Source organism: Rana temporaria, chromosome 4 (genome assembly GCF_905171775.1).
Source record: "Rana temporaria chromosome 4, aRanTem1.1, whole genome shotgun sequence".
NCBI lineage: Eukaryota > Metazoa > Chordata > Amphibia > Anura > Ranidae > Rana > Rana temporaria.
In genome coordinates, this window is record NC_053492.1 from 209,907,672 (window position 1) to 209,924,071 (window position 16,400).

The 16,400-nt window shown below is 37.7% G+C and overlaps 1 protein-coding gene across 2 annotated transcripts in view; it reads left to right on the forward strand.

The window, feature by feature from the left end:
• MYOM2 (myomesin 2) overlaps positions 1-16,400 on the forward strand; it is a 218,157-nt gene that overhangs the window by 149,633 nt on the left and 52,124 nt on the right. For both annotated transcript variants that reach the window (XM_040349806.1, XM_040349807.1), the window contains 7 exons: positions 2,605-2,731; positions 8,068-8,246; positions 10,500-10,614; positions 10,877-11,033; positions 11,125-11,231; positions 11,517-11,561; positions 14,826-14,962. In XM_040349806.1, coding sequence (XP_040205740.1) covers positions 2,605-2,731; positions 8,068-8,246; positions 10,500-10,614; positions 10,877-11,033; positions 11,125-11,231; positions 11,517-11,561; positions 14,826-14,962 — 867 coding nt within the window. The remainder of the gene's footprint in view (positions 1-2,604; positions 2,732-8,067; positions 8,247-10,499; positions 10,615-10,876; positions 11,034-11,124; positions 11,232-11,516; positions 11,562-14,825; positions 14,963-16,400) is intronic.

Below are 16,400 nucleotides of genomic sequence, written 5' to 3' on the forward strand. Positions count from 1 at the left end.
ATGAGTCTTCATTCACATCTATGTGTTTCCAAATGCCTGGCACTTTGCAATTTGTTTCAGAAATTTGCATTGTGTTTGTGCTTTTATTACACGTTAAAGGGTCCCCAAGTGCGGAAAACGCATCAAAAACTGTGGTAACACATCACACACCACTCCAAAAATAGTTCTAGAGTTTCTCTGGGGTGATTGTTGCAAGTAGAGCAGCCTATTCAAGTGAATGGGCTGCCCTATGTGTGACAAGTGAAAATGCTCTAAAACACCCAAAACAAATGAATGCGGGAACGTGATTCTTCGTTATGTGGAGATGTGAACAAGGCCTTACACTGATTGTCCCCATCCACTACCTCCTATGTACTTGTATAAAGATGGCCATACACTATGCAATCTGATTTTACAATCTCTGTACATTTTTTTTAGAGTTACCAGACCTATGGGATAGGAGGTCACATCTGAACAATCCGTTCAATTTGTATGCAATCAGACAGGCCCTTGTACTACATAGCTGATTGGAGAGCTAAAGGAGATTGTACAATCAGGTTGTTTAGAAAATGGGTTGAAGGTGGTATTTTAATGAGGGAGGTGTGGTCCAGAGTGGTGAACACACCCGATCACACCCTCTGCTGTGATGCAACAAGAAAGTGAAGGCTTCTGGGAGATAACCTAACAGGAAGTGAATGCTGGTATAAGTTACAGGAAGTAATGAAATCTGAAAATCCATTCAAAGATACAAAAAAGCTGACAAGATTCTAATCCTCCTGTGGATGATATACGTGAGAGAAAAGCACATTGGGATGGCTGGGTCAGGAATGCCATTGGAAACACTTCTAGTTATTATGAAAAGAGAAATTCTGCCCGAAAACCCTCTAAAGAGGGTTCCATATGACCAATATATATGCTCTCTTCTTACACCCAGCCCTCAATTTTCTTCCTTTTCCATGCCCTCCCCAAGTGGATCAGCTTTTTTGTTTGGGCTGCACAGATCATATATCTAATCCTTAACATAAGCAACCCTAAACAATTAGTTGGATGCACAATTTGACAGCCTCAAGATAATAAGACCACTCTATAGCACTCCATATACTTGCCTGCATGACTCTGCAAAGCTAACAAATTGGAGGGGAGAGAGTCCAGAAAGGGCAGCCATGTAGAGGCTCACGGTGTTGACATATGGAGTTGGTACAGCAATCAGCACCATATTTTTTTCTATCCAATTGATTCAGGCCACAGTAGGGTCTGGTGGCACTAAAACACCTGAAATACTGATCTGATCCAGCAAAAAAAAATGTATATTGAGTATCAGTCTATTGGCAATCTTAGTGAGTTGTTAATAGTTTTCTTCATTGGAGCAAATTGGACCATATTTTAAGGTTTTATTTTTAATTGCCTTTCTCTTGATCATATGTGGGTATAGGGTTCTGCAAATGGAGGTTTTCAATTTACTATTACTATTATTTAAATAATGGTATTATTTTTTTTTTTCTATTGGTTGAACTAGATGTTCTTGTACTTGTACTTATGTCTTTTTTCAATCCCCCAACAATGTAACAAAATGTATTATTATTATAATACAGGATTTATATAGCGCCAACAGTTTGCGCAGCACTTTACAATATAAAGGGAGACAATACGCCAACAGTACAATCAATACAAGAGGGTTAGAAGGGCCCTGCTCCTGCAAGCTTACAATCTAAGGGGAGGGGCTGGTGAAACAAAAGGTACTAACTGTGATGGATGAACTGATGAGGAAAGTAGAAGATTTGGTTGTAGAGGATAGGCCTCTCTGAAGAAATGAGTTTTCAGGCATCACCTAAAAGTGGAGAGAGCAGGAGATAGCTGGATAGATTGGGGTAGTGAGTTCCAGAGGATGGGAGAGGCTCTGGAAAAGTTCTGGATATGAGCATGGGAGGAGGAGACAAGGAAACTAGAAGGTCTTGGGAGGAGCAGAAAGGACGGTTTGGGTGGTATTTGGAGATAAGATTGGTGATGTAGCTCGGGGCAGAGTTATAACGGACTTTGTATGTTATTGTTAGTGTTTTGAATTTTATTCATTGGGTAATAGGTGGAAGGATTGGCAGAGAGGAGTGGCGGATACTGAATGGTTGGAAGGGGGGTGAGTCTGGCAGTGGCATGCATTATAGACTGAAGTGGGGGTGGCATGAGGAAAGGTAGGCCAAGGAGGAGGGAGTTACAATAGCCAAAGCGAGAAATAACAAGGGAGTCAATAAGTTGTTTAGTGGTGTCAACGGTTAGAAAGGGGCATATTTTGTTTCGGAGGTGAAGTTTGCAAGATTTGAACAGTGATTGGATTTTGGGCTGAAAGGACAGGTCAGAGTCCAGGATTACACCTAGCTCCTGGCATGAGGGGAGGGACTGATGGACTGGAGGAAAAATTATGAGCTTATATGAAAATTGCTTTTAATCATATATTTAACATATCAAAGGGAGCAAATAAGAATGTTACATTGTAAGAGTTTACATACACTTTAAGAGTAAATTGTTTGTTTGCACAACAGTAATATTTATTAATGATGTCATTTGCATGTATATAAAGTGTAATTTACTTAGACAGTAACAGTATGCACTTTGTATCTTGACTTTTGCCAGGTGGAGAATCTGGAAGAGGGTGCTTTCTATGAATTTAAGATAGCTGCATCTAATCTCGCTGGGCTTGGTCTTCCCTCTGATCCAAGTGAACACTTTAAATGTGAGGCATGGACATCACCAGAGCCAGGTATGACCTATTCTGTTCATACATGTTTGGTCCTGACCCTATGTCTTGCATTAACCCATTGTATCCAGTGAGAAATAAATGACTGGTAAGAAATTTCTAAATCTTGCTAAGCCATGGGTAAAACTCAAACTTTGTGTATGGGGTCGAAGCATGCTAGAAAAATTCTCTCAAATGATCTTCAGCATTTTCCTAAGAAATAAGAATAATTTAGTGCATGCTTTGATCTAAAGTTGATTTGACTTATCACCAGTTGTTAGGACATACCCAACAATTAGCAATAATTTTGTAAGAGAGTAGTTTTATGGGATATATCAACGACTAAACTTAATTAGTTCCTCATATCATAAGCTACTAAAAGCTAATATTTAGTTCATTGTCAAGATCTGCCCTTTATGTCTTCATTGTGTTAAAATATGTTTATTATTGATGAGTTTTAGATGATAAATTGTAGGAAGCTGCATCACTAACATTACTTAGACACAAGAAAACAATTCTGCATGCAGAGAAAACAAGTTATTTTATTAGAAGACACAATGTCACAAGAGCAGAGCACAATGTGGCAGATATGTTATATCATCAATGACAGCTATACTACTCAAATTTTTTTTTTTTTACCATCCCTTCATATACAAGGCCATTTTTTATCAGTTTTCAACTTTCTTGTAATGCACACTAATATGGAATTAGGACTGATAATGTGCATATTTTTGATAGTCATGACAAATGCTGAAAATTGCTTACTGAATTTTTAAGGCAGTTTCATGTTTTTTTATGGGCTAGAAGTATGGTTAGTTTCATTTTACTCTATAGATACAGTTGACAAAAAAAATCTGCTTTAACCAGTTATTTTTAGTTAAAAAAAGGTGATTTCTGGATGACTTAGTACAAACAACAGATGGTGCTGCTATAAGACCAAAAGACCAACAAACAGTGAAAAAAATGATTATAGCGCACACATACAAAAATGACATCAAATCATGCACGGCTATTTAAAACACCTGAACATATTCGAAATATTGGGATTTGGTCACACCATATAGTGCTAAGCCCGCTACTGCATCAAAGTACATCAATATCATGGGGTCCTAAACTAAGGAGTAATGGCGGGGGGGGGGGGGGGTTCTGGATGACTTAGAACACGTGTCAAACACAAGGCCCATGGGCTTAATTTGGTCTACCAACCCATTTCATGTGGCCCTCATACCCAGTTTTTAAGCTGTAACATGGTGGAACTATGCTCTGCCACCTCCAGCTCTTGCCCTCCACTTCCTGCTCACCACTGTCAATTGTAAACACAAAAGCCTTCTTCTGAAGGCTGTGGAGGGAGATGTATACAAAGGTGGGGGATGGGGGGGAGTGATGCAGAGGTCAGACCCAAGGTGGGGTGGAAGTGAGATGTGGATATCTTGTGAAAGAGAGCTGAAGCCTGCACACTATGCATAGCATACCCCTAAACCTTTCAATCTGTATGTAGCACACTCCCCAACCCTGCACTTGGTACATAGCGCACCCCTGAACCCTGCATTATGTATATAGCACACCTCTGAACTCCGCACTATGTATGTAGCACACCTCTGAACTCCACACTTTGTATGCAGAGATCCCCTGAAACTTCACTCTGTGCATAGGGCACCCCTGAAATCCACACTAAACATACCTCCCGGTATTTGTTGCCCCTTCAAGATCCTCCCATTGCTAGTGCAATTTGGCCACACCCACCATTCAATGCATTCAGGCTGGTTGGGGGGAGGGGGCAGTGTAGCAGAAAATAGGGAAAGTCTCTTTGAGTTTCTGCACCTTTTATGTGACAAAAAAAATCCCTGGATGAATTTATATAGTCTTACAGATAAAACCGGCCCTTAGGACAACCATAATGAAATTTAATTTGACATCCCTGACTTAGAATATATGGATTACTGCATTTCGATCATTGTGTTGTGCCGTATTATAGTGGATTTCCAATTTATTTTCGATATTCCCTATACACAGAGATTTTATGGGACCCTGGTGTGACCTAGGTGAACACGCATATACAAAATGATACAATAAATGTCTGTGGCCTATGATATTCAATAATTTATTTTGATTTCTACTGGTCATTAAACAGATGGTAATTTCAAAAGGCAGAATATTTAGCACATTCCAGTTTTTGAAACTTTAGTGCAGTAGCATGCAGAATTGTCAAACATATGGTGAACTCTATGTTATCTTCATCCATCTAAAATTTCCATTTCTGTATAAAGTACATTGGATTTAGCTCAGAAAGTAATAACATTACCCTTGTGACAACAAACAGCTACATATATTTTATGTATCAGATGCAGTTTTGGACACTGTGAGAGATTAAAATACTCAATTCAATACATTACAGAGCAAACCATACACCCACCTTTATCATATTTGGAGTTTTCATGTTATCATTGATGTGAATATAGAATAGTCCAGTACCATGTTCATTCCTTTTTTATCTCTACATACTGGTATTCTGCATCAGAAAAAAAATGCTCTATTACTGAATACTGTATGTAAACATTTTATATGTATCTATGTAAGAAAGTACAATATATTATTTTGTATGATGTATTGCTGGCACAGCAAAGAACTCCATTTCCTAGAGTGATATTTTCATGACACTGAGATGGTTATTTCCAAGTTATTTTCTGTAAAAAAAAAAAAAAAGATTAGATCATAACCTGGTACAGCTACTTAATTTTCAACTGAAAAATCTAGTTTTGGTGAGAAAAGGAAGCATACTGAATTTGTAAATAAATAGGAGGTCATGTAGCTTGAAAGATAAGGGTCCTGTCATTTACAGTCTGGTGCAAAGAGGTGCCATAGTGTATATTGTCTTTTTCAGGTTCATGTGACAAAATGCAATTAAAGTTATTCTGTATGTGTTTGTTTGGGGCTACATAATCTGGATAGTGAATTAAAAATTGCACTGTATAAGGAACATATTACACATAACTTCACAGATATAATAATACTTGCTACATAAAGCTGGTTTTAATTCTATTATCCCATAGCTCACACTGCAAAATCATGTGCATTGTGGTAAAACTATGTGTAATACCTAATATTATAGCTGCCCGATTCTGGCCAAAATGAGAATCACGATTTTTTTGCTTAGAATGAAGATCACGATTCTCTCACAATTCTCACGGCGTAAAATCTTTTACATTTATGCAAAAAAAAATGGGCTAACTTTACTGGCTAGTAATTTTTTTTAATTCATTAAAGTAATTTTTTCCAAAACAATTTCATTTAAAAAGACTGCTGCACAAATACAGTGGTGCAACATAAAATATTGCAACAACCGCCATTTTATTCTCTAGGGTCTCTACAAAAAATGTATATAGTGTTTGGGGGTTCTAAGTAATTTTCTAGCAAAAAAAAATATGATTTTAACTTGAAAAGAGCTGTCAGAAAAAGGTTTGGTGTTTAAGTAGTTAAACATTCCTAATTTACATACAGAAGTTTATTCCTTTGATGTTAAAGTCAATGTGATACAATGTTTAGACTTAACTTTCCACTGATAAAGAATGTTTTCAAAACGTGGCAGGCTGCCCAGACTTGGCAGATTGCCTAGACTTTGGGCCAGATTCAGATACATTATCGTATCTATCGGCGGGCGTAGCGTATCTCAGATACACTACGCTGCCGTAACTTAGGGCGCAAGTTCCGTATTCAGAAAGAACTTGCGCCCTAAGTTATGGCGGCGTAGTGTAAATGTGTCGGCGTAAGCCTGCCTAATTCAAATTTGGCTGGTAGTGGGCATGTTTTATGTTAAACTATCATGACCCCACGTAATTGATGCTGTTTTCAAATGGCGCATGCGCCGTCCGTGGACGTATCCCAGTGCGCATGCTCAAAATCACGTCGCAAATAGTCAATGCTTTTGACGTGAACGTAACTTACGTACAGCCCCATTCACGGACGACTTACGCAAACGACGTAAAATACGACGCTGTTCGTACGTTTCCGACGTCCATACCTAACATGACTTACCCCTGCTTTATGAGGGGTAACTTTAAGCCGGAAAAAGCCTTACGTAAACAACGTAAAAAAATGCGCCGGGTGTACGTACGTTTGTGAATCGGCATATCTACCTAATTTGCATATTCCTTGCGTAAATCTACGGAAGCGCCACCTAGCGGCCAGCATAAATATGCAACTAAGATACGACCACGTAAGAGGCTTACGCCAGTCGGATCTTAGCAAAATTCCGGCGTATCTTGTTTTCTGAATACAGAAAAAAGATACGCCGGTGCATCCTAGAAGTTACGCGGCGTATCAATAGATACGCCAGCGTAACTTCTTTCTGAATCCGGGCCTTTGACTTTTGGCTGAGAGCAGAGAGGAAATTCTTTGCATACCAAAGTGCAGAGAGAAAATTATTTTCATGTCAAAGATCGTGAAACCCTGTGTCAAGAATCGCAACGGGAAAAAGATTGCGATAATGATTCTTGACGATTAATCGTGCAGCTCTACCTCATATAACATAATCATGTGCATACATATAACTAAATATTTATATCTTCTGTTGCTTAACTCTTTTGTGGGACGTAGCTTCTTATTTAGTCATGTTCATAATTTATACACACATTTCAGTTTTGGACAGAAGTGTCCCAATTTACTGAAGGCATTTAGGCTATTCACTTAGAAAGGGAATTTTCACTTTGTAATGAATGTTTTCCTTAGTTTGTGAATCTGGTAAAAAATCTATTTGCAAAGAATACCCAATCATGCTCAAGGAAAAAAATATATAGTATTTTTGATTCCACATGATTGGGTGATGGAAGTCAGCAGAGCTTCCCCTCATTTACTAAACTAAGGGAAAACTCCTTTGGAAAGTGAACAACCTTTTTGCCTTTAGATAATCAACCCAATTGTATCCTCAGACTATTGTTAATTTAGTTGGAGACTGTACAATATTTAGGACAGTGTCGCCACAAAACATCATCTTAGCTGAAGTCCAAGGCTAGCTCTGTTATAGATATGCCACCTATTTTTTTTACAGTCAGTAATTAGAGAGAAAAATAGGCCCATGTAAATAGTTGAGACTCTCTTCCTTCACCTATGTGTCATTACTGGGTACTTTAGCACACCTTGTCACATGGTACACTGGGAAAGGAGTCACATTCTAACCCATATCTGGTAGTGTAGGAAATGTGAGACGGTGTAGTCGATGGTGCCACCATTGAAGTGAACCTGTATACCTTGCATTGGTAAAGCACGCCACACCAGTTACAAGTTCATGCAGTTTACAGTACATTTAAGTTTATCAGCAGTAGAGACACAAATTCAAATTTTGCACTGTTTTCTTATTATTATAGGGCCAGCATATGATCTTACATTCTGTGAGGTCAGAAACAATTCTCTTGTGATTCTTTGGAAAGAACCAGTATATTCAGGAAGCAGCACCATTGCAGGCTATTTTGTAGAATACAAAGAAATGAATGCAGAAGAGTGGACAAGAGTGAACCAGACTGCAACAGCACACCGCTACCTAAAGGTATACCTGATAGACAATTCCAGTATGTTGAAAACATATTTGACTTTTCTAAACCATTTGGGGTATGTTAGTAGTTTAATGGCAGATTTTGTGGTTGATTTACTAAAGGAAAATATACTGTGCACTCCAGACCTTAGTAAATGAGGTCAAGCTTCACTTTGCAAAGAATACTTAACCTCCCTGGTGGTATGATTCTTTCAGAAAAAAGGTGCTGAAAGCGGTACCATTATTTGCAAGGAAATTTGGCGTTTTTTATATTGTAGGCCTGTAATTTTTAGAAATAACTCCCTTAAATCTGACCTAACAAGATTCTAATAGGCATCCCGGGTTTGACATTTTTTTAAAAACAAAATTATAAATTATAATATAATAAATAATTATAAATAATTATAACAAATAATAATATAATTATAATACAAATTATTCAATAATGTAATCAAATCAAAATCACTGAAATTTGCTCAGTTGCAGAATTGTTGCTGTCATTTTTTTTTTTTTTTATGACGAATTTCCCCACAAATCGCTATCGCACAATTCTGCAAGTGATTATAATTTATTATCGCTGTTTTTTAGCTGCTCTAAAACCATTTTTGACATAAAAAGACACTTTTGGTTGCTATGGACAATCTACAGTTTGCAGGCAGAAAGAAAAGTTTTTATTATATAAAAGAACATGTAGGGCACTGGGCAGACCACTAGGGACAAGGGGGGGGTGTATTTTTTACATACAGTACTGTAATCTATAAGATTACAGTATACTGTATGTAATGTGTTTGTTTACGTTTTTGAATTTGGCACCGATCTCCGCTCCCGTGCGTCGTAACGTCGCAGGGAACGGAGATCGGCTGCACAGGAGGACGCTGTGTGAATCGAGCGAGGTCCCGCTCGCTCACACAGTGCGGTGGCATCGCTGGATCCAGGGACAAGGTAAGTAAATACTTCCTGTGGATACAGCGAGGCGAGCCCGAATCTGACTCGGGGTTACCGCTCGCAGCATGAAAATCTAACCCGAGTCAGACTCGGGAATACCGCCAGGCAGGTTAATCATCATGCAAGGAAAATAAAAAAAAAACAACATTTTTTCTTGTACTGTAGATGATTGGATGCTAGAAATCAGCAGAGTTTCTCCTCATTTTAGAGCTTCCCCTCAGATCTTGAGAAAATACACTTGAAGAATATTTGCTTTTAGTAAATCAACCTATTTGTTTTGCTCTGCATTTGGTCAGTCAATATTCCTGTTTATCTAGACCTAATCCAGTCACAGTTAGCACAAACAAGCTATCTCTTGTTTATTGCATACTATGTTCTAAACACAAAAGTATAAGCATTTATATGGCCTTGCAGTTATTCAGTGTGCTGTTGTTGCAAGGTATGTAGAATTTTGGGAAGGTTAGTAAAGTAATGCTTTTAAGGCCCGATTCTGTAATGTATTTTTACTAAGAACTGGAGTTTCTTTTTTCTTTTTGGGCTTATATTTTTCAGTTCCTCATACTCCAGCTGTGCTATGACTTGATAGCGAAACTTTGCTATTTAGAGCTTTTTAGGCTACTAAGAATATCATCAAGATCAACAACTATCCTTAGCTTCCATGCTTGTGTATGCTCTTCTAACCCCCTTAGGGCCCTTTCACACGGGGCGGATCAGTAATGATCCGCCTCCGTGTGTCCGTAAGCTCAGCGGGGATCGCTCTGTATATCCCCGCTGAGCCGGCGGCTGACAGGGCGGTCCCCGCACACTGTGCAGGGACCGCCCTGTCTTTTTTCCGCTCTCCCCTATGGGGGAATCGGATGAACAAGGACCTTGTGTCCGTGTTCATCCGATCCGATCCACAGACGGAAGAAAAAAATTGGGTTTTCTTCCGTCCGCAATATCGGATCTTTGCGGTGGCGGGTGATTACGGGTGTCAGCGGATGTTTATCCGCTGACACCCGCAATCACATAGGGACCAATGTATGTCCCTTTTTCAACTGCAAATGCATGGATGAAAAAGCAGACATACGGTCCGCACATGTGAAAGGGGCCTAACACACACACACACACACACTAACTCATCAGTTAACCAAACATATACTGTAGGCCTTACTTCAACTTTCAGGAGGGTATATGACGACTCACAAAATGGTTGATAGGTAATACTGGCTCATTCAACTTTATGTTATGTCTTTTGAAGAAATAGAAGAGTAAATTTAAGTTTTTTAAAACTTTCCTAGAATTGTTCTTTAATTTAAAGCTTCATTTTATGTTGATGTCCAGGTCAAAGAACTGGAGGAAGGAAAAACGTATGTTTTCCAAATCAGAGCTGTTAACGCTTCAGGAGTTGGTAGACCATCTGATATTTCAGAGCCAGTATTTGTCCATGCAAGATCAGGTATGTGTATTTCAAGAACTGAAGGAAGAAAACTCAGTACAACACCAAATAATAAAAAGTCATATTGTTGTATGCATATCATTGAGTGGCAATGTACGTAGCTTTAGTTAAATTAAGAGAATTCAACGTTCTTTCTTTCTAATTTGCATACTTAACAAAATGACATGTACCTCCATTAAGACAGATCTACCATTATAACTATATAATTTTTGTTGGTAGAACTGTTTTGGGATCACTGACTGTCATTTTTCCTTTGCACCAGGTGTCCAGGAGATCACTGCTGGTGTGGACGAAGAAGGGAGTATTTACCTTTCATACAATTGCTCTGAAATCTCTGAAGCATCTCAGTTTACCTGGTGCAAATCTTATGAAGAAATTAGTGATGACCAAAAATTCAAAGCTGAAACCATTGAAGAAAAGTATGTCTTTAATCCTCACCAAATTGTGCCCTGAATGTAATCATCAAACATAGGGAATATGTTATTACTCTTGCTCTTCTTTTATTTTCAGTTCCAAACTCTACTTTAAAGACCCAGACAAGGATGATTTGGGCACATACTCAGTGGCAGTTAGTGATACGGATGGCATATCATCTAGCTTTGTGATGGATCCCGATGGTAAGAGCATTGCCTTTTGACACTATGGCCAAATCTAAATTTAACTCTATCCTATGGTGATTGTGATTCTAATAATGTATACTGTTATACATCAATAGTAAATGAATGCAGCATACTGTAAAGTAAAGCTGGAAACATTTTATAAAGTACAACATATAAAATAAAATAAAAAATAAACTCGCATTTGCTTGTAAATATTTCCTAAATAATATGATATAAGATATAATCATTTATAAGATCTGGTAATTTATTATGAATGTAAACTATTTTTCTTTTTTGTCCTAGAACTTGAACGCCTGATGGCTCTAAGCCATGAAATCAGAAATCCAAGTAAGTAGAACTCTTGTCTTAGCTTGTTGTGATGAAATGTCAGCACAAGTAATGAGCAAATCTCTTCTTTGGTTCAGTTTGAGGGCATCCGCAAATTATGTGAACCCCATTGAATGGGAGTCAGTGGGTCAACAAGAGAGCAATTTTAATAATAATTTCACCCCATTTTTAGGGACCTGGGTACTATATACCAATGCAAAAATAAAAAAAAAGCAATAATTACCTTTCAGCAGGGAGCAGCTCTTTTTATTAAGGCTGAAAGGGCAAAATTAAAAAAGACAAAACTCCTTTAAATAACCCTGCTCACTCACCCCAAAAACCCAGCCCAGCCCCCCCCCCCCCAAAGCTGCTAAGTTAAATTATCCACTTGGATATCCTGTAACGGCTTACAAAAATACTCTGTGTTGATTGAATTGTAGTTAAATGCACACACTTCTATTTAAATGTGAAAACAAGTACCACATAACAATCAATTGGTGATATTATAATAATCAATAATGTTAACATGAAGCTTTTAATCAGAAACAGCCCTCCTGAACTTGAACCTCCACCATAAAAATCAAGAATACTCTGTGCAACCAAGAACTTTCTGTTACGGCTGGATTCACACCTATGCATTTTTAGTGCTTTTTTCATTTTGCAGATTTGCTCTACAGAACGTGTTCCATAGGAAACCATGTAAAATGGACTGTAGTGCAAATCAGCAAAATGCAAAAAGCACTAAAACTGCATAGGTGTGAATCTAGCCTACATGTTTCTATATATGGTTTTTATTTTAAGGTTTTGCTTTATACCTTAGGGCCAGTTCACACCAGACACAGTTCCGTACAGTTTTGTGTGCATTTTTTTCTGCACTAAAAATGCATGCACAGTGTTTTTTATGTACAATGGAAAACAAGCTGCGCAATTAATGTGAACACTCTAGTATCTTTGACACATAGTGATATGGTACAAATAAAATTAATTCACATGGAACAAATGATTTGCCCCATAGGTGAGATGAAATGTCCCAATGATTACAAAATAATATATAAACCAAAAGTAAAAGGTGAAAAATAAGTCTGTTTTTCAAAACACAAAAAAGTGCATCTGATGATATTTGATAGCAGTGAAATATCGTTCTCCTTCAAGCAGATAGTGACATCAATGCAAGAAAACCTCTGAATAGTGCATGGATTGACAAGACTCCTCCACCTTATAATCACACTGCCCCTTACCAGAGGGGAAGATCCCAACTAGAGATCTTCTGACGGCAGATGGCTTACTCCCCAGCCAAGGGCTTGTGTGGCAGGATATCCGAGAGCCAAAATTTCTCCCACAGTGGACCGATGATCAGTGTAGTTTAAAACCTCCACAACACCAAGTCTTGAACTTCTCATCTGTTTTCGGAGCAGAAACTGACCGAAAACTGACTGCATGGTGTGAACTAGAGCCAACTAGAGCTATTGGAATACATGGAAAACACTGTGCATGCATTTTGTGCAGAAAAAAAAGCACACGGAACTGAACAGAACTGCGTCTGGTGTGAACTGGCCTTAATAGTTTTTTTTAATATGAAAGAGCTTGAGTGGACTTTTGTACCTATTCCTTTTAGTGGAAAACATATTTTTTAAACATCTATTTTCATTTAAATTGTATTTATTTCCATTTTAGTATATACTTTATCAATATGGATACTGAATTAGGGTGTTTGTATGGTTAGATTTTATTTAAATATTAGTATAAAAATAGAATAATCATTTGCCAAACCTTGGAGATAGGTGCTAGGCTGCGCTGAGATTCTGGGAGAGAGTTATATATAGAAAGAATTAAGCACAATGTGGGGCAGGAATAGTAAAACTCAGCAGTGCTGGAACAGCAGGAGTTAAGACTGATCGTGACAGAATGAGGAAGTGAAATAACTGGTAACTTAGGTAGCCTGATGCACTCTACTCTTGAGGTCCATTGGATGAAACATACTGAGTGAGTAGGTACATGTAATATCAGATGCTACCAGCTAGTCTAGACGTTGCCACTCTGCTTTGACTATTCAGAGCCTGAGGCAATACACAAGCCTTAAGTGCTAGTGCAGGTACAGCGCCCACAAAAGTGAATACTCTATGCTTTGTTTGAAAAATATTTTTTATTGCTTTACACTCTGGGCATTTTTTAATGCTTGACATGTGAGTGGAAAGTGGAATCATAAATAACAGAGCCAGGATGATACTTGTGGAGCTGTATATGAGTAGTAGTGATTGTATTTAGAACTACTTTGCAATAAGAGGTCAATGAGCTGTGTTTCAGGCACGTGCATGGGATGCATTGCAATTTCAATAAGAGTTGAGCGCACAATAGCTTACTTTTACGTATTTAAGCAATAAGTGGATTGCGCTAACCTATTAATTAAACCCACAACTGGCGAGTACCTGTTTTTATAGCCCTAAAAAAGTGTTATCTTGTGCAGCATAACTGTGTGCATACAAAAAATATATTTTGTGTGTCCCCCTATGTGTACATATAAATGTACAAATGTGTATATATGTATATATATATATATACTTAAAAACTGCGTAAATTAGACAAAAAAATACCCCTGTGTCTTAAATGGGTGACCTGTGCAATTATTTCCCCCAAGGGGGCAAAAGTGCATGTGCTTACTGGATTATGGATTACCAGTTATGTTGTTCCTATATTAGCTATTACCTATATTTGCACAGGTCACCCATTTAAGACAACTAATGACTTTGCAGCTGCCAGTATCCTAGCAACCAATGATATTCTTGGTTTCTAGGGCGCTGGTGGCCACACAGTTATTGCTGTGATTTAAAGGGGACGTACAGGTATGCCCATTTGCCCACCTCTGCCATTGTGACGATGTATATCGGAGTACAGCGGTCGGCAAGTGGTTAAGAATGTCTGTTGTAGGGTTTCCCTTCTTTCTATCAAAATCCTTCTACTGGGAGGCCTGGCAATATTGGGTTTATTCTACTCATAAGTGAAACATGTTCATTCCACAAATATAGATATTGCACCCCATATCTACCACATTTAGTCCCATATGCTACATGTTGGCACCAAAGTTATTTGCATCTTGCTGTGTGTGGTTATCTTATGGGAGAGTGTCATTATGTGCCACTACAGTGATTAAAAATGCCTGATCAAAATACTGCACTGTTATAGAGAGTCTACCTCTTTTTTGTCTGCATGTCATGATATGCATAGATGCCATGTGTATGGAATGCAGTTCAAATTGTATTAACAAGCACAACTTGTTTTCTATTTTAGCTATTCCTCTTAAGTCAGAACTGACTTATGAAATATTGGAAAAAGGCAGGGTACGCTTCTGGATTGAATCCCAACACCTCTCTGCAGAAACAAACTACCGGTTTGTTGTGAATGATGTTGAGATTAAAAGCAGTGAGGTGCGTATCCTTCGTTATCCCTGCTGATATCACTTTAATTGACTTTCAATTTACCACTGTAAAAAATGCTGTTTCTCTGCACAAATCTTACTTCTTCTTAATATCGTAGCTTATTGCAATGGAATGGGCTATGGGTCCCTTAAGAAGAATTACACCAATTGCTTTCAGGGTAATCTGATGACTCACAACACAGTTGCAAAGTACCAGAATCAAATGAATCCAGTTTTCCAAAATCCAATGTCTTTTTACAATATAAACAGTTAATGTACAGCAGTATCAGCAAAGGATTATTGTAATATTTTCTTTGCCAAAAGGAAGCGTGCAGGTATTTGGATATTGATCTGTATAATAAGCTGCAGCTAATATTGATCTGTTACATAATCTCTAAATTCATTGGTGTTTTCCCCTCAAGGAGTAGATATGATTATTGTTTTATTTCCCCTAAAGCAATGTCTTTTTTTTGTAACACAATGTGAATTTCTTGCATACAGTGCTTTGGTTGGAAAGGTTGTTTTGTTGTGCAGAGGATATAATACTTTGAGTTCTTATAAATGCATCATTAATTAGGTTGGTTCCACAAACTTATTGGCATAACAAAGCTCTCTAAATATAAATAGCCTGATCATTGTAAACTAATAAGGATGGCGAGTACTTTGCAGCATCAATCTGAAGACCCACCATAGCAAATTATTATACAATATTAGAATGCTTTGGAAAAGGTTTTATGGGGTATTATTTGGAGATGAATGAGTTCATTAATCCTTGTCACAATCCATTAAATAAAGAATCACAATGCCATATTTTTAAAGCTTTGAAACAACATTGTGAATATGGGCATAAAACAAATGTACAAATCAGTTTAGAAATAAAGCATTCTATAACCAGTTACATTTGCTTTGCCATGCTTGAGTGCTATTGCTATGTCAATTTATAGTCATTATGAAAGCCCACTGCTAAAATGGCTACGGGAAGTATTACACAAATCATTTATGACTATAAGGCAAATTAAAGTATAAAGACAAGGTGCGCTCTGTAAGAGTTATTGGACAAACACAAATATGAATAGATAAAGGCTATGTAATATGACTGAGAATATCCACAGTGAATCCTACAGGGTAACTGAAAGATAGTAATGACTAGTTCCTAATCATTTCTCTTTCAATTAATTCAAATTCAGGAGAGATGTGTTTCTGTTTCAACATGCTTGCTAATAATGCTAACTTTATGAATCAATTAATGCTGTGCGCTGCGTGCAATCATTTTAGTTGTGTTGGCATGCAACACTGCTCAGTTTGACATCTCCTAAATGGAGACTAGTTTGTAGCCATCTACAGAGATTCTTAACTTATTCATTATGATATAAGCATTAAAGCTATACAGGAGGTCTAAGACTAAAACTCAAATAGATTTATAAGTTTATTATATAATACAATTTTTC